Below are 19144 nucleotides of genomic sequence, written 5' to 3'. Positions count from 1 at the left end.
TCTGCGGAGAGCCCTATGTATGAGTGCGAATGGGTGTTAGGACCCGGATGAGGCCGAGTAGGGGTGCCTACCTGACTACCCCGACCCTCTGGATAAGCACCCAACCCCCATTCCCCAAATTGCGCATCCCCTATCAGAGAGGGGGAGGGGAACAGGATGCGGCGAGGCGCGTGCGCACTGTCAGCTTCAGCACCGCGGACAGCGCCTTCGCCCCCGCCTGGCGGCGCGCGCCACCACCGCCAAAGCACTGAAGGCGCGTGACGTCACTCGCCGATCCCCCGCAAACTCCCCTTCCCGGCCACCTTGGTCGCGTCCGCGCCGCCGCTGGCCCAGCCGGACCGCACCACGCGAGGCGCCAGATAGGGGGGCACGGGCGCGACCATCCGCGCTGCGGCGCCGGCGACTCAGCGCTGCCTCAGTCTGCGGTGGGCAGCGGAGGAGTCGTGTCGTGCCTGAGAGCGCAGCTGTGCTCCTGGGCACCGCGCAGTCCGTCCCCGCGGCTCTTGGCCAGACCACCCCTAGGACCCCCTGCCCCAAGCCGCAGCCATGAACTACCTGCGGCGCCGCCTGTCGGACAGCAACTTTATGGCCAATCTGCCGAATGGGTACATGACAGACCTGCAGCGTCCGCAGCCGCCCCCGCCGCCGCCTGGTGCCCACAGCCCCGGAGCCACGCCCGGTTCCGGGACCGCCGCTGCCGAGAGGTCCTCCGGGGTCGCCCCCGCGGCCTCCCCGGCTGCCCCTAGCCCCGGGTCCTCGGGGGGCGGTGGCTTCTTCTCGTCGCTGTCCAACGCGGTCAAGCAGACCACGGCGGCAGCGGCTGCCACCTTCAGCGAGCAGGTGGGCGGCGGCTCTGGGGGCGCAGGCCGCGGGGGCGCCGCCTCCAGGGTGCTGCTGGTCATCGATGAGCCGCACACCGACTGGTAAGCCACTGTTGCGGACGTCTCCCGCGGGCCTGGGTCCCCAGATCGTTCCTCTGCGAAGGAGCAATTATTGAGCGCCACTTGTGTGCCTGGCACCTGGCCCTCTCACCTAAACCTTTTTCTTTTAAATTATTAAGCTGGACGCTTCCTCTGTACCCCACCCTTGTTGCCCCCCCTTCTCCATCCCCCAAACCTTCTTGATGGATCCAGGGAGCAGTTATTGGGCACCTGCTGTGTACCTGTTCCTTACTCCCCCTCCCCCAAAAGTCTTTGGCTTCAGTATACCCTATGAGCCTTCAAAAAATGAAGGTGTCTTGGCTACCCTTCCCAACCCTTGCCCCATTCGCCTTGTCCTCTAATGGCTCTTGTGAGCCCTTATCTAGTACGTGCTGTATGCCTCAACCAGGAGGCCCTCCCCAAGGCCTTTGACTTCAGTGAGTTTTGTGAGCATTTTTTGAGAGCCTAATACTGTCCTGTTCTCCTCAACCCTTGCCCTAAGGCCTTCTCTAATGGGTCTTGCGAGCATGTGTTCAGCCTATGCTATGCTATGCCATGTATCACACCCCAGCCCCATCCTTAAAGCCCTTTTAAACTATTTGGTAAATAAACATTGAGTGCGTGCTGTGTATCCCACCCCAGCTTCTCTCCAAAAGCGTTGCCTTTCCTGGATCCTGTGAGCTTTGATTGGATGCCTTCTGTATGCCCCAACTCCAAGCCCTCTCTCTGAGGGCCTTTTTCTCCAAAGGATCTAGGAAGCATTTATTAAGTGCCTGACAGGTGCTCATCCCCAAACCCCTTCTCAAACAAATCATTTTCCTCCAGTGAGTTCCATGAGCATTTTTGAGCCTTCTGTGTGTGACTCATCTTCAGACTGTCTCCTCGAATACCTTCTCCTACAATAGATCTAGAAAGCATTTATTGAGTGCCTCTTGTATCCCCCGTTCTCAAGCTACTTCTTCAATGACCTTTCCTTTGCTGGATCCATCTAGCATTTATCAACTGCCTGCAGCATGAGCCTTCTCTAAAAGTTCTTTCCTCCAATGTATTCAGCAAGCATGTATTGAGTGGTGCCTGCTGTATGCCCCATCCCCAAACCCTTTCCCCAATACCCTTTCCTCCAGTGGCTTCAGTCTGCATGTATTGAGCACTTTCTGCATGACCCAACCTTAGACCTCTCCATAAAGGCCTGTGCCTCTAGTTAATACAGTGCTCAGATATCTGGCACTTACTGTGTGTACCATTCCAGTCACTCTTTCCAAAGACCTTTTCTTTTCATCACTCCTTGGAGTATTTAATGGAGCACCTACTGTGTACCTAATTCTGTGTCTTCTCCACAAAAGCCTTTTCTCCTATGGATGAAGAATCAAGCTCCCATAGATCAAGTTTCTGCATTCCCATTTCCCCTCCCAAGAGGGCTTTTCCTTCAAGGATGCAGTGAGCATTTATCAGGTGATTATATGTCCATTCCCAGTCCCCCTCCCCAAAGGCCTTTTCTTTTAATGGATCCACTGAGCATTTATTCCTTGTCTGCCATGTGCTCCATTCTAATCATCCTCCCCCAAAGACCTTTTCCTCCAATGGCTCCCCTGAGCATTTATGGAGTGCCTTCTGTGTGTTCTGTATATTCACACCTCCTCCCCAGAATTGTTTTCTTATGGTAGATCCAGTGAGCACATATGCAGGACCTGTTGTTTGTAGGGGGTACATTCCTCTTCCTTACCCCTGAAAGAGCTTGCTCCAATCACAAGGCCTCTCCCAAGGTCCTGTCCTATGATAAATCCAGAGCTGAGTTTATAATGATCACCCCTTTCCCACTCCCTTCAGTACCCCCAGGATTCCCTTACCAACTTTAATTCCATACCCCCAAAGGGCGTTTAATCTATTTAAGCCAGTAAACACTTATTGAGCACTTACTGTATGAGTCACTTTCAACTTCCTCCTTCCAAGTCTCTGGAAATCACTGCCCCTGCCTCGAGCTCTCTCTCCAGGGGTCTACTTCAGCCTAAATGTACTGAGTACCAGCTGTTTACTGGTTACATTATCTCTCCCCACAGGAGCCTTTACCCAGTAGCTTTTCTCTTTATTCAGAGCAATTTATTCATTTTACAGATATTTATTGCATCCTTTCCATGACAGTGTGGGAGGCATTTATTATTTATTATGCACCATTATATACTAGGAATAACCCTTCTTCAGCTCCCCTTCCTCCTTTTTTTATCTAAATACAGGTGTGCTTGAAATCCTCAACTGCCAGCTGGCTTTGCTATACCTTTTCCTCCATGCAACCCCACAATCATTTAATGAGCACTTATTGTATGCTACTAAGAACCTTGCGTTCAACAGCTCTTCTCCCCTTCTGGTAGTCCTAATTCCCCCTTCCACAATCTCCATCCTGCCTTTTACACAACACAATCCTGAAAACTCACGATGTGCGCTGTTTTCCATTTATTCTGGCTAGTCCTCTTCCTCCACTCAGTGGCCATCTCCCCGGCTACCTTTTTCTCCCCGAATTAGTCCAGAAAACACTCATTAATCTCTTACTGTATTATTTTCAAACAACTGTATTCTCATCCCTGCAGCAGGCTTCTCTGCTTTTCTCTCTATCCATCTGTAAAGCATTTATGGAGCACGTGCTGTAATTCCTTCACCAACGTCCACTCACCAACATGTTATCTTCATGGCTAAGTTAGCTCCATTGAAGTCAGCAAACATCAATTAGGCCCCTGCTGGATATAGGTAACCACCCTCCTTTAGACTTCCTGTCTCCACTCCAGCCCTCCACGCAGGCCCTTTGCTGCTGCTTCCTTCATTCCATCCAGCATTTATCCTCTATGGGATACTGACAAGTCCCTTCCCCTTTCCATAATCACAACTCCAGTGCTTTCCATTTTTTCTTTGTCCAGAAATCATTTACTGAGCACCTACTGAATTCAGTGAAAGATCCATCCTTTCCCCTTTTGCATCTCAGAAGTCTCCTTTTATCCCAGCATACCCTCCAGTCTTTTCTTCCAGGCAATCTAGCAAATATTTATTTAGTGTTTACTTTACGTGGGATGGGGTGGATGAAGGGAGAGGGCCTATGTATGTACGTCAGGCTCAGTGTGGGGAACAGAGACCTGTTTCACCAACTTGCAGACACTTGGAACCACGCAAGCTTCAGGGATTTCAGTCCTGAATAAAGGAGGAGTTGTGCAAACTCTGTGATGGAATGTACACCCAAATACAGTCTGACGCCTTTCCCACCAAACCTCACCACTCTCATTCTTTCCTGGGTCTCAATTCCTCTGTGGTTTAAAGTTGAAAACTGTAAGTTGAGATTCATCTCCCCATTTTGTGGATAATTTCGTCCTGTGTTTTTCAAACTATGGGTCACCTATTGGCTTATGACCAGCATTTCACTTTCTTCATGCAGTAGGATAAAAATAGAGAATAAAAGAGCATATTGCACATAGTAAGTGGAGTTGTTTAGCAAAACTGTTGTTCCAGTAAGATCTACAGTCTATAATGTATATTATATTATATATGACATACGCTATATAATACATGTGTTATATAATGGCTTTACAGCACATAATACATCTATATGTATATATTCTTCTTCATGAAATGAAATAAAATAGCATAGGAAAATCAGACTTCATTACACATAGTAAAGGTAATTATTTAATGAAACTTTAATTCCAATTACGTATGTATATTTATATATATTCTAAATACATATACACATAATATGTAATGTATAACATAATTTTATATGTTACATAATACATAAGACAGTCTATATTCTCATATTTGCTATACAACATGTGTCTTATATAATATATATTACATATATAGGATGGGTTATTATGTAAATACATATGTAGTAGATTATATAAGCTTTATTTCTTACTGTGGCTTCTTTTCTCAGATAGACTTCCCTGGAAGCAGACCCTGAGACTCTGAGATTTGCGTGCAGATTTACTGGGGAGAGCTCTTGGGAATAACACCTGTGGGGGAGGTTGTGAGGGAGGCAGGATTGTGCAGAGGGAAAAGTTGAGCTGTGGTGCAACCACAACAGAGGCCTCAGCCAACCTCTGGGGACCTCTGGCACTGGAATGGCCCTTCAGAGTTGTCCCAATTGAAACAGGGTGGCCAGGCTTTGTATTCCTACGTCAGTCATTGGCTGTCAGCTGCCCCCTGAGAGGAAGCATAATCGGGTGAGGCAAATCCCTGCTGCAGAGGCCAATGCCCAGTGAGGGACACCTGTGAGCCGTCCGCAGCAGATATTCCAGAAGCTGGGGGATAGGTGCAAGGGCCTGAAGCAAGGAGGTAAGGATCTGGGGGAAGCATATAGTCCACACATTGCACTGCTCCAATCTACTTCCTTCTTATAGTAAGTTCACCCCATTGGAGAATGGCATTTCCAGAATTCTAATCGGTCTTGTTTTCTCAGGGACACTTGAAAGAGCACAGTAGTGAGATGAACCATAGTCTCTGCTGCTGCAGTTGATTTCAACGTCATAAATTATATTCATCTTCTCCTTCTATTACACATTCTAGATTCTCCCCACCCTCAGCTAGTGCCTCTCTTGGTCTGGATGGCTCACCCCTTCCTGCAGAGATCCCTGAGCCTTTAGTCTCCTTGCCCTTCTCAGGCTGTAGCTGCTGTACAAACAGCCACATTGCCCATTTAATATGATAGTTGAGCAAGGGTACCAGCAGATGTTCAAGCGGATCACTGGGTACCAAACATACTCCTCCCTGCCTCCACTGCCTACCAGCAGCTCTACCTCCTCCTGAGGAGCAAGGTCGGCCATGTCCCCTGCCAAGACAATGACTCCTCTTTATGTCCCTTGGCATGAGAAACCCAAAGTGCCCCGAGGGCCATCATAGCTTACAGTTTAATGGGATTCTTGCTGTGTCGCCTGGTAGCAGTGTTCCCCCTTGGAGAACCAGGACCTCTAACCTTGCAGAGCCCTGAGGAAACAGGAAGCACAATTTCAAAAGTGGATCACTGGGATTGCTGGTAAACTGGGCCACTCCTCCTTAATTTCTGTGTCCCCACACCCATGTACTCTACCTGTTAGGAGTACAGTATCTACAATGGCCATTGATTTAGGGTTGACACTGTGTTTTGGAGGATGGTGCCCATGGTCTCACCTCCAGGCTGGGGTCTTAGCTGTGGCTGCACCAAATTGTTCCACCATTTCATCAGGAGCAGCTCCTGGGTGGCGTGGCGTGTAATGCCATCAGTTATTTCCATGGTCATGGTCCGACTTTTGCCCCTCCTTTGCTTTGCATTCCTTTACTTTGCTATAAAGTGTGTCCTTTGGTTTGACGCCATGTTATGTGGGGTCTCGTGCTGGCGGATCAAACGTTACATAAGCCCTCAGACAGTGAGCTGGCTGAGGTCCTGCTGTAAGAAAAGGCAAACTCAAATATGGAATATTCCAGTCAAAATCGATTACTGCTATTTGCAGGATGGAAGGGGACCAATGTAATCAGCTTGCCACAGAGTGGTTGGTTGGTTTTATGGAGGGGTGGTGGCATGTCAGGGATTCAATGTTAGTCTCTGTTGCTGGAAGGTTGGACATTCAGCAGTAACACTGCTGCCCCCACACATAGCTTCTCTCTCTGCTGCTATTGCCACTTATTCATGTGCCCATCTGCTAGCACTAGGGTGGCTGACTACAGCCTGGCTGACATCATTGGGCTGACTCATGCTGTCTACCTGGTTGCCTAGTACCACTTCCATGGTGCCATGGCAGATGCTGTCTGGTGGGTGTTAACATATGATCCAAAGATCCTCACTCCTCACTTTTTTTTTTTTTGAGATAGAGTCTCACTCTGTTGCCCAGGCTGGTGCAGTGGCACGATCTTGGCTCACTGCAGCCTCCACCTCCCGGGTTGAAGCAATTCTCCTGCCTCAGCTTCCCAAATAGCTGGGATTACAGGTGTGTGCCGCCACACCTGGCTAATTTTTGTATTTTGAGTAGAGACAGGGTTTCACCATGTTGGCCAGGCTGGTCTCAAACTCCTGACCTCAGGCGATCCTCCCGCCTTGGCCTCCCAAAGTGCTGGGATTACAGGTGTGAGCCACCGTGCCCGGTCTCACTCCTCACTTCTTGCCCACTCCTAGGTGTCCACCCACATTTCTGTATCCCAGATCTCTTTGTCTGGATCTTCCAATCTTTTTCCTTCCAGGCCCCTGACCAACCAGCCAAACCATTCACCACTGCCCATAAGTGGATATATGTATCCTAATCTGGAGGCACTTCTCTTTCTGCACAAAGGAGATGACCAGGTGCACAGCCTGAAGTTCTGCCCACTGGGAGCTCTGCCACTGTCTTTCAAGGCCATTCCAGTTGGGTTATAGTGCAGCCATTACCCATTTTTGGCTTCCACCCACATACCAAGACAACCCATTTGTGAACCAAGCTTAGACCTTTTCCTCTTTCATCAGCTGGTTGTAAGGAGCCCCCTTAGTGACAGACAGGCACTAGCACAACAGTGGTGGAAGACACGGGGATCAGGGTTACTTACCTGCTCTTGCACCTTGCTTGGGGTCCTGCTTGGGTTCAGTCCTGGCTGCTGGAGCCACCTGACTTTTTTACTTGGTGGATCTAGCAGTACCCAGCTCGTAATGGAAACTTCTGGATGCATGATCATTTGGTACCCCATGGTCAAGCATTCTGCCTCTGTCAGAGCCCAGCACCTCTGTGGGATGTCTTTCTCAAAAGGCATAAAATTCTTTGCTGCAGATGGCATGGCCTTGCTCCAGAACCCCAAAGGCCTCCCACTCAGGCTTCCCATAACCTCCTCACTGCATGCTTCCGCACTGTTGACACCTCCAGTATCATAGGATCTGCCGGATCATCTAGCCTGAATGGCAGGATTACTTGTACCACAGCCTGGACCTGCTGCAGAGCGCTTTTCTGCTGACTCTCATGCAAAGCTAGTAGCTTTGCATGTCACCTGGAATATGTGTCAGAGCAGTATTTGTGCAGGGGGGATATGCTGACTCCAGAATGGGAAGAGGCCTCGAAGTATTGTGCTTTCCTCTTCATGGTGGAAAGTGCATGATTCAATGTTTTGCCCTATTCTTTGGAAGGGCTGTTCTGGTTTACTGCCCTGGACCACTGGATTCCTAAAAATTTTACTAATGCAGCAGGCCCTTGAGTCTCTGTAAGGTTTAGTCCCCACCCTCTGGAATGGATGTGTCTTATCAGAGTGATATGTAACCCTCTCTTGCTCATCTTGCACAATCAATATGATGTAATCGATGTGGTGGTCCAGTGTGCTATTTCCTGGGTTATCCAGCTGGTTTGGACTATATTATGACACCAGGTGAGAGAAAGAGCACAGCCCTATGGCAAGACCACCCACGAATATTATCATCAGACTCATGTGAGTGTGAACTGTTTCTGATCCTCTTTTCTAATCAGAATAGAAAATAATACATTAGCCAAGTCAGTGGCCACCTGCTGTACCTGAGGTCTTATTAATCTGTTCTGGCAATGACAGCATGTCCAGTACAGCAGGTACAACCAAGAGTACTACTTGGTTGTGTTTGCAGTAGCCTGCAAGCATTCTTTAGGATCCATCCGACCTCTCCAGGGTCCATACTGCTCAATTCAATGGAGCTAAGATGGAACTAACACCTCTGCTCCTTTAGATCTTTCAATGTGGCATTGATTTCCATCATCACACATAGAATGCACACAATATTGTTTGTGATTTACTGTTCAGGCCATGGGGGTGCGTGCCATTTCAGAAACTTTTAATTTGGACTTCTCTACTGAAATAGCTCTTACCCCACAGGCCAAGAAGCCCATGCTGACAACTGCAGAGTATGCCATTGCAGTTATACATTTGTGAACTGAGGAAGTGACCATTGGGTGGGTCTCTGGAGCCACTAGACCCACTGTAAGCAGGACCAGGGCCAGGGCTCATTTATCACCTTACCACTACTGTGCTTCTCAGCGTGACTGGCACCACCCTCACCAGCACATTTCTTATTGGTTTCATAAGTTGTGTATCCTCTGGACCTTCCCGTAGAACATAATCAGCAGGTGGGTTTTCCAGATTTCAGCAGTGTATCTACTCCAACATGTCTGCTTCTTTGAGCCCTTTGATCTTTCCCTGTGCAATCTGCCATGGAAGCTCTGCTTCACTTAGTGTGAGCCATTGTTTACTCCAGGTTTCCAAATACCAGTGTGTTAGTAACACTTCCTAGAGTCCTCGCCAGGGTTTGAAGTTCCGTATCCTGGGAGTGCGCGCCAACTTCCTGTTCTACGTCCTTCGCCCATTGTCCTCAAGATCCATTCCCATGCATCCCTTCCCAGCTCCTGCCGGTACATACTAGCCAGATTCTAGCTTCTTCTACAGATCATTTCTCTCCTTCCTTTGCAAGCCTAGAACCTGTCCGGCCGGGTTTCACTAGGATTTGACTCTAATTTTTGGTCTGGTTTCCAGGAGGGGAGGTGGGGATAGATTCTGAGAGGGGCAGGTATTGTCTTACAAGGCGCCTGCTTCATTTGAAGCCTCTGCATTATCTTCGGGCAGAAGGTATATATTCTAACTCACTCGGGGGAGTGGTCTACTTCAGCAGGCTCAGTGGATGCAGGTGAATGTGTAAGCTCAAGGTGTTTAACTGCAGCCGCTCAGATATCCCCATCTTAGAGTCCTATTCCCGTCCTGTTAGGGCCCTGAGCATGGCCTAGGAGATGTGCTGGGCCTGAGAAGTCGACTTTTTCTGAAGCTCCACCACCACAGAGAATTAAATTCTTAGCCTGGCTCTCCCCTCTGTCTGCCCTCTGACGTAGGAGATGAGGATTTGCTTAAATGTAGTCACGGAGGTCCTCTGGCTTTCACATTTTGCCTTGAATTCACCCTAAGCATGTCAGATCTTTCTTCAGCTACTCAACGGCACTTAGAGAATAGTCACCCAAGTCTGGTTACCATTTCGCTGACATCACTCAAGTTCCAGGGATATTTCACCAGCCAGTGTATTCGCTTCCACCGGAATCCTGTTACAGCCCACCATCAGGAAAAGTCACCACTGCTCCAAAACTCTGGGGGCCTGCACTGAGAGTTTTCTCCCACCTGAGAGAATAAACACCACACGGCATCTTTTCCTACTACTGACACCTCCAGTGTCATAGGAGCTGCTGGGTCATATGGCCTAAGTCACATCCTGCTTGCACCACAGCCCAGACCTGCTGCAAAGTGCTTTGCATTGCTATAGCATGTCGGAGGCTGTCTGTGCCCCACCTCCCACCACTGATGGGTCCTCACTGCCATCTGGCTGCTGGGTAACCCAGTTCCAGAATTGCGTTAGACCATCCTTATAGTTTGACTTCCATGGCCCACTGTTTTAGGTTTTGAGGTGGAGATTTGCATGCGGGAGGCTTATTGGGGTGTGCCATTGGGATCAATGCCTGTGAGGAGGGGTGGGTTGAGCAGAGGGAGAGGCTGACTCAAGATGTGGTTGCCTCAGGGGCCTCCGTTGATCTTATGGGGAGCCCTGGGGCTGGGATGGTCCTTCAGAGTCAACCAGGATTGAGGCAAGGAGGCTGGCCTTTCTTTTCCCTCATAGACCAGACCATGGGGATGGACCAGACCATGGGGATGCCCTCACAAAGTAGGTATAACCTTGGCCAAGGCAGTTCCCTGTGGCAAGACAATTTCCAGTGGGGACACAGCCGTGAGCTGTCAGAAGCTCCCATTCAAGGTACATTGTCTCTGAAAAGGAGGCCTGAGCAGACCACCACAGTATCCAACTACACTTATGATCAGAAAAGTTTTAGAAACAGTGATGTACCCCATCATCCCCACTCATCACTTTATGATGAAAAATATGCAGGGTTGAGAGAGATTCTCTCCCAGCTCTTCAGAGGGGATGGTGTCAGTGATGGTGTGTGTGTGTGTGAGTGTGTGTGTGTGTGTGTGTGTGTGTGTCAGAGAGAGCGAGGGAAAATAAATAGCTGTACTTGGGGTCTGTTGCATATGTCAGTCAAGTCACCAGGGTGACAAGTCATCAGGTCTTGAATCTTGATTGTGTGCCTGTCGGTGACCAGTAGCCCTGAAACTGTCTCTCCCCTTCATCTGCCTTCCATGAGAAATCTGACTGGGGATGAGTTCCCATCCCTGGAGCAGCCTGCTGGCTAGAAATCCTGAGACTGGGGGAGGAGGCCACCGGAAACCAAGCCCAGCTGGGGATGGGCCCAGGGACAATGACATAGCAGTTCGTGATGTGCCTGCTGCTGCTCCCACTCCCCCTCCCTCCTGTTGCTCCCTCTCCTCCTCAGCGGCATTCCTCCCTGCCCCCATCATTGCCAGCTACACTGGCTTCTCTAGAGCTACCCAGCCCGCACCACTCAATCCACTCCTCCTTGTCGGATGCAGCTGCCCACCCATGGCCATTGTGTTTCTCACAGCACACAAGCACACATGGTGAATGTGCTCCTCCTTGCGAAAGGGCTGAGAGTGGAGAGATGCTGCAGGCCACACAGCCAGACACAGGCACTGAGCTATACACAGGCACTAAAAATACACAAACACAGGCACGCCTCAGAGATATGTAGTTTCTTTCTTTCTTTCTCTCTCTCTCTCTCTTTTTTGCCCTAGATCTTGCTCTGTTGCCCAGGCTGGAGTGCAGTGGTGCGATTTCAGCTCACTGCAACCTCCGCCTCCTGGGTTCAAGCGATTCTTCTGCCTCAGCCTCCCAAGTAGCTGAGATTACAGGTGTGCACCACTACGCCCAGCCAATTTTGTATTTTTAATACAGATAGGGTTTCACCACGTCAGTCAGGCTGGTCTTGAACTCCTGACCTCAGGTGATCCACCCGTCTCAGCCTCTCAAAGTGCTGGGATTACAGGCGTGAGCCACTGGCCCCAGCCATTTTTTTGTTTTTGTTTTCCAATTTTTTTCTATAGAGATGGAGGTCTCTCTATGTTGTCCAGGGTGGTCTCCAACTCTTGGCCTGAAGCAATCCTCCCACCTCCAGCCTCCCAAAGTGCTAGGATTACAGGCGTGAGCCACTGTACCTGGCCAGATATGTCTTTTTAAGGTTCTTTGTCCTTTACCGACCTCCATGGAATTTCAAAGCGTGTTCTAATTTACATAGTACTGCTAATTTTGTGGAGCTCTTAAAAAGCATTTACAATGGCAATGTGATGAGCAGACTATATTTTGGCAAATGCCTGCTCTCTGCAGTTTAAGGCCACGTTTTATAGCTTGCAGTGTCCTTTAACATTTTTGCACCTCCGTGAGGATGACAACAGACTATTGTTCACAAAGCACCCTTGATTTTTTCAAAATATTTCAATAATTATAAGGCACTTCACAGTATGTTTTTTTTTTTATTGTACTTTAGGTTCTGGGGTACATGTGCAGATCATGCAGGATTGTTGCATAGGTACATATGTGGCAAGGTAGTTTGCTGCCTCCATCCCCCTGTCACCTATATCTGGCATTTCTCCCCATGGTTTCTTTAATAGCATTGAAGGGGCAAAAGGGTTAGGGGCCTGTGTTTTGTCTTCTCTTCTGAGATTTGATCATTGACAGATGTGTTCTGCTTTTCCTCTCCAGGGCAAAATACTTCAAAGGGAAAAAGATCCATGGAGAAATTGACATTAAAGTAGAACAGGTAAGTTGGTGCAGTTGGACCCGGGGGTCAGTTGTCTATACTGCAAACTGAGTGATCATTTTTGTGTGATGTAGGTGAATCACCAATTTTTGTCTCCTTCCCAGGCCGAATTCTCTGATCTCAACCTTGTGGCCCATGCCAATGGTGGATTCTCTGTGGACATGGAAGTTCTTCGAAACGGGGTGAAGGTCGTGCGGTGAGTATAAAAAGGGTACCTTGATGTTACGAGCGAGGGATAAGAACTCTCCCCCTTAGAGCCGGGGGAGAGTTCCAACCTCCCCACCCATCCTTCTGTGGGCAAGAATTTAGGCATGGAATGTGGGAAGACAACTTTTCTTCTGAAAAAGAGCCAGGGACCCCAGCATGCCACAAGCCAGACTTTTCAATTTTTTTTTGAAACAGGGTCTTGCTCTGCCTCCCAAGCTGGAGTGCACTGGCGCAATCGTGGCTTACGTAGCCACAGCCTCCCAGGCTCAAGTGATCCTCCCACCTCAGCCTCCCAAGTAGCTGAGACTACAGGTGTGCACCACCATGCCTGGCTAATTTTTGTGGTTTTTTGTAGAGATGGGGTCTCACTATGTTGCCTAGGTTTGTCTCAAACTTCTGGGCTCAAACAATCCACCTGCCTTGGCCTCTCAAAGTACTGGGATTACAGGTGGGAGCCGCCACACCCAGCCTTCAATTATCAATTAAATAAACATTTGTTAGACATCTGCTGCATGCCAGGTGCTGCTCCTAGCACTTTATATTTAACAAATATTTATTGTGCACCTACTGTGTGCCAGGAGCTATTCTACATGGCGAAAGACCAAAAAAAAAAAAAAAAGCAGCCGGGTGCAGTGGCTCATGCTTGTAATCCCAGCACTCTGGGAGGCCAAGGCAGGCATATCACCTGAGGTCGGGAGTTCGAGACCAGCCTGACCAACATGGAGGAATCCCCTCTCTACTAAAAATACAAAATTCAAAATTAGCTGAGTATGGTGGCACATGCCTTTAATCGCAGGTACTCGGGAGGCTGAGGCAGTAGAATCGCTTGAGCCTAGGAGGCAGAGGTTGCAGTGAGCCGAGATCATGCCATTGCACTCCAGCCTGGGCAACAAGAGCGAAACTTCGTCTCAAAAAAAAAAAAGCAACCCTGGCCTTATGAACCTTACATTCTACCGTGAGATACACGCAATACACAAATAAATAAATAAGAAAACATAAAAGTGCTAAGAAAAAATATAGCAGTGGCCAGACATGGTGACTCACACCTGTAATCCCAGCACTTTGGGAAGCCAAGGTGGGTGGATCGCTTGAGCCCAGGAGCTCAAGACCAGCCTGGCCAACATGGTGAAACCCTGTCTCTACTAAAAATACAAAAATTAGCCAGGCATAGTAGCACGCACTGTAGTCCCAGCTACTCGGGATGCTGAGGCAGGGAAATCAGTTGAACCCAAGAGATGGAGGTTGCAGTGAGCTATGATCGCTCCAGCCTAGATGACAGAGCAACACTCTGTCTCAAAAAAGAAAAAAAAGAAAAGAAACAAAAAGAAAAGAAAAAAAAAAGATATATATATATATAGCACTAAAGCAGATGATGTAACAATTGTTGGATGATGGTGGGGTCTTCAGTTGGGATAGGGTGATCTGGTTGCAGGAGAGACATTTCAGGAAAGACCTGAAGGAGGTAAAGGAGTGATCCATGCAGATATCTAGCGGGGAAGTGCTTTAGGCAGACAGAACAGCCTTTATAAAGGTCCTGAGGTTAGAATTCATTCTAACCTCACTGAAGACAGCTGGCAGTCTGAGAGATTGTGACCAGGGAGTTATCAGAGCTGTGTGGGTAAGGTGCAAGCTGACCTTGCTAAGAAGGGAACAGGTAGGAAAGGCTTCAAGGGGGTCAGCCGGTGGGCAGAGGGTAGAAAGGGTGCACTAGGCAGAGGGAACAGCTTTGCACATGAGTGCAGAGGTGAAAAACCACTTTGCAATTTCTGGGAGCTATGGAGATTTAGAAACTTGGTCTGCTTTGAGAGTGATAGGGAGCTTCTGGGGGAACTCTCAACACTCCTGCCCCTGCCACACTAGGTCTCTGAAGCCGGATTTTGTGCTGATCCGCCAGCACGCCTTCAGCATGGCACGCAACGGAGACTACCGCAGTTTGGTCATTGGGCTGCAATATGCTGGAATCCCCAGTGTTAATTCCTTGCATTCTGTCTACAACTTCTGTGACAAGCCCTGGGTGGTAAGTAACAGGAAGGGTGCCACTGGCAGAGGGAATAGCTCATGCATGCATGTGGAAGCTTGAAACCATTCTGCGATTTGAGGGAAGTAAGGATGTTCAGAAGCTTAGAGGTTCCCGGTGAAGGACACACTGACCAGCTCTCTTGGTTCTCATAGTTTGCCCAGATGGTTCGACTGCACAAGAAACTGGGGACAGAAGAATTCCCTCTAATTGATCAGACCTTCTACCCCAATCACAAAGAAATGGTGAGTTTGAGGAAAATATAGTGGGCAGGAGGGAAGAGTCATAACTACTGCAATAATATTAAATATTGGCATGTTATCAGCAGTGTGATATCAAGAGTGTGGCTGCTGTGTGCAGGTGGAGGCAGAAGTTGCTTTGTGACAGGGTCTACCATAAATGTTCTAGTGTTTACAAGGAAAACTAAATCATGATCCTTTCCAGTATTTATCAGATCCTGTTGTTCATGTTATCTATTTTTGCCATTATTAAAAACCGATTTCTAATGTGAATTGATAGAATTAATGTAATGAATCAGAATATATTACATATAGAAATCATTATTACTAACATTGTCAAATATTCCTCCTGATAGAAATTTTACTTATATTCAAATTAGGATTGCCAATAACATTTATCAATAGTAATGTTATAAATTCGGCCGGGCATGGTGGCTCATGCCTGTAACCCCAGCACTTTAGGAGGCCGAGGCTGGTTGATCACAAGGTCAGGAGTTTGAGACCAGCATGGCCAAGATGGTGAAACCCCACCTCTACAAAAAATACAAAAATTAGCTGGGTGTGGTGGCGTACACCTGTAATCCCAACTACTCAGGAGGCCGGGGCAGAAGAATCACTTGAATCCGGGAGGCGAAGGTTGCAGTAAGCCGAGATCATTCTGCTGCACTCCAGCCTGGGTGATAGAGTGAGACTCCATCCCAAAAAATAAAAAATAATAAATAATAAATAAACTAAATTGTTTACAAATAGAAATTGAACTGTTGGTTACTATTATACAATATAATCACTAATATTACAAATTATCACGAATACTATGTTATTGTTACTATTGTAAATTATGAGTACCTATGTTATGAATTAAATCATAGTTCCTAGTAAAAATTGAATAATCATTACTAATATCAAAGATTATTGCTGTTATTACCAATGATTATTGATACTACAAATTATACTCTGATGTAAATTATAAGTACCTGTTTTGAATTATATTAGTATGGCATGCAATGGAGACTACCACAGTTTGGTAATTGGGCTACAATATGCCATAATAAAATATGCTGAATATTTAAATAATAGAAATTGAATTATCATTGCTAATTTCATCAAATATAACAACTAATATTACAATGTATTATAGTGTTACAAATTAAGTTCATTAGTATAAATGATTAGTACCTATGTTGTAAATTGTTATAATTATTTTTTAAAAAATTTAAACCCAAAATGGGAGGATCTCTTGAGCCCTGGAGTTTGAGACCAGCCTGGGCAACATAGTGAGACCCCATCTCTACAAAAAATTCAAAAGTTAGCCGGGCATGGTGACATGTACCTGTAGTCCCAGCTACTTGGGAGGCTGAGGTGGGAGGCTACTTGAAACCTCCACCTCCCGGGTTCAAGTGGGAGGATTGCCTGAGCCCTGGAGGTTGAGGCTGCAGTGAGCTGTGATAGCACCACTACCCCATTCTGGGCAACAGAGTGAGACCCTGTCTCAAAACATTAAATAAATAAGTAAATAAAGTTAAACCATTACTACAAACAGTGTAAAAATTGTTACAGATATAATTATTACCAGTGTTAAGATCACTAATATAAACTATGAGTACCTGTGTTTTGAATTATCTAGTTCCTAATAGAAAAAATTACTAATATGGTTAACATTCTAACTGCTATTATAAAAAAAATCACTAATATTAACATTTTGATTACTGATATAAATTATGAGTACCACAGTTATGAATCAAATTCTAGTTACAAATAGAAATTAAATAATTCTTACTAATGCCATCAAATTGTGTAAGTAATTTTGTCAATTTTTACAAATATTACAAAATTATGTTTACTCATGTAAATGATCATCACCAAATTTATGACTAAAATTACAATTAAATATCAATATTAACCCAACCTAATCAACTTGATTAAATAAACATTGCTACTAATATTAGCAGTTCTTACCAGTATTACAAATTATGGTCACTGATATACGTCAACAGTGTTAAAAATTAAGTTTACTTACAGATAAAAATTGAATCATCAGGTTTTTTGGGGTGCTTTTTTGTTTGTTTTTGAGATGGGGTCTCTTTCTGTCGCCAGGCTGGTGTGCAGTGGCACAATCTCGGCTCACTGCAAACCTCCACCTCCCGGGTTCAAGTGATTCTTCTGCCTCAACCTCCCAAGTAGCTGGGACTGCAGGCTCACAGCACCACGCCCAGATAATTTTTCTGTTTTTAGTAGAGACAGGGTTTCAACATGTTGGTCAGGTTGGTCTCGATCTCTTGACCTCGTGATCCGCCTGCCTCGGCCTCCCAAAGTGCTGGGATTACAGGTGTGAGCCACTATGCCTGGCCTGAATCATTAGTTTTAAAGAAACCAAATTTGTTTATCATTATTATTATTCTACGTTCTTTGAGAGACAGTAGAGCAGAATGTGCTTAAGAGCATGAACTCTGTAAACAGAATTTCTGTATGAGAATCTTACCTCCACAACTTAATAACTGCTTAACACAGGAAAAGTTACTTAAACGCTCTGTACTCCAACTTATTCATCTACAAAATGTAGATAATAATAGTTCCTGCCTCATATAGTTGGTGTGAGAATGAAATTACTTAGTAAATGTAAAGTGTCTATAACAATGCATCTGGCATATATTAACTGCTACCTAAGTGTTGACAAATTTCTCCTTCTATTCTTAGTTGGTTGAGCACTTTTGTTGTGAAAGGATGTTGGATATTGTCAAATGCTTCTGTGTTTATTGACATGATTGTGTGGATTTTGTCCTTTATTCTGTGAATACAGTGTAGTAGATTGATTTTCATGCAAGTTGATGCATTCATAAGTTTGTTTGTGATGTGTCTAGGTGTAGACATTTGCATTCCTAGGCTAAACCTCACTTGGCCTTGGTATAAATCCTATTTGTACATTGTGAGATTCAGTTTGTGATTATTTTGTTAAGGATTATTGTATCTATATTCATAAGAGACATTGCTCTGTAGTTTTCTTATGATGTCTTTGTCTGGTTTTGGTATCAGGATAATAAAGGCCTCATAGTATTAGTTGGACAGTGTTCCCTTTTCTTCTATTTTTGGAAAGATCTTCTGAAGATTGGCATTAATTTTTTTTTCTTTTTTTGGGACAGGGTCTTGCTGTGTTACTCAGGCTGGTCTTGAACTCCTGGGCTCAAGCAATCCTCCTGCTTTGGCCTTCCAAAATGCTAGAATTACAAGCATGAGCCACCATGCCTGGCTGGCATTAATTCTTTTTATATGTTTGGTAGAATTCACCAGTGAAGACGTCTGGTCCTGGGTATTTCTTCATAGGAAGTTTTTCTTATTCCTAATTCAATCTCTTCACTTGTTATAGGTCTATTCAGATTTTCTATTTCTTCTTGAGTCAGTTTTGGTAGTTTGTGTCTTTCTAGGGATTTGTCCATTTCATCTAGGTTTTCTAACTTGCTGGCACATAGTTGTTCACAGTATTCTCTTATAATACTTTTTGTTTCCGTAAGGTCAGTACTATGTCCACTCTTTCATTCCTGATTTTAGTAATTAGAGTTTTCTGCCTTTTTGTTTCTTAGTCTAAAAGTTTGTCAATTTTGTTGATCTTTTCAAAGAACCAAATTTTTTTTGCATTAGTTTCTCTATTTTTTAAATTCTTTTTTTGTTTTGTTGTGTGTGTGTGTGTGTGTGTGTGTGTGTGGTTTTTTTTTTCTTTTTTCTTTCTTTGCAGACTCTCACTCTCTTGCCAGGCCGGAGTGCAGTGGCGGGATCTTGGCTCACTGCAACCTCTGCCTCCTGGGTTCAAGCGATTCTCCTGTCTCAGCCTCTCTAGTAGCTGAGATTACAGGCATGTGCCACCACACCCAGCTAATTTTTGTATTTTTAGTAGAGACGGGGTTTCACCATGTTGGCCAGAATGGTCTTGATCCCTTGACCTTGTGATCTGCCTGCCTCGGCCTCCCAAAATTCTGGGATTATAGGTGTGAGCCACCGTGCCTGGCCTATTTTTAAAATTCTTTATGTCATTTATTTTCACTCTTATCTTTATTGCTTTTTTCCTTCTGCTTGCTTTGGACTTAGTTTGCTTTTCTTTTTCTAATTTCCTAGAAAAAATAGAAGATTAGGTTA

General features: G+C 46.0%; 1 protein-coding gene across 2 annotated transcripts in view; it reads left to right on the top strand.

Annotated features, from left to right (window-relative positions):
• Positions 1-316: 316 nt before the first annotated feature.
• SYN1 (synapsin I) overlaps positions 317-19144 on the top strand; it is a 50275-nt gene continuing 31447 nt past the window's right edge. For both annotated transcript variants that reach the window (XM_017517777.2, XM_017517776.2), the window contains exons 1-5: positions 317-923; positions 12499-12556; positions 12661-12752; positions 14624-14780; positions 14936-15025. In XM_017517777.2, the coding sequence (XP_017373266.1) occupies positions 547-923; positions 12499-12556; positions 12661-12752; positions 14624-14780; positions 14936-15025 (774 nt within the window). In that variant the 5' untranslated portion in view covers positions 317-546. The remainder of the gene's footprint in view (positions 924-12498; positions 12557-12660; positions 12753-14623; positions 14781-14935; positions 15026-19144) is intronic.

Source organism: Cebus imitator, unplaced genomic scaffold, assembly GCF_001604975.1.
Source record: "Cebus imitator isolate Cc_AM_T3 unplaced genomic scaffold, Cebus_imitator-1.0 Scaffold647, whole genome shotgun sequence".
Lineage (NCBI taxonomy): Eukaryota > Metazoa > Chordata > Mammalia > Primates > Cebidae > Cebus > Cebus imitator.
Note: the sequence above shows the minus strand (reverse complement) of the source record. Positions and strands in the feature narration are given on the sequence as shown.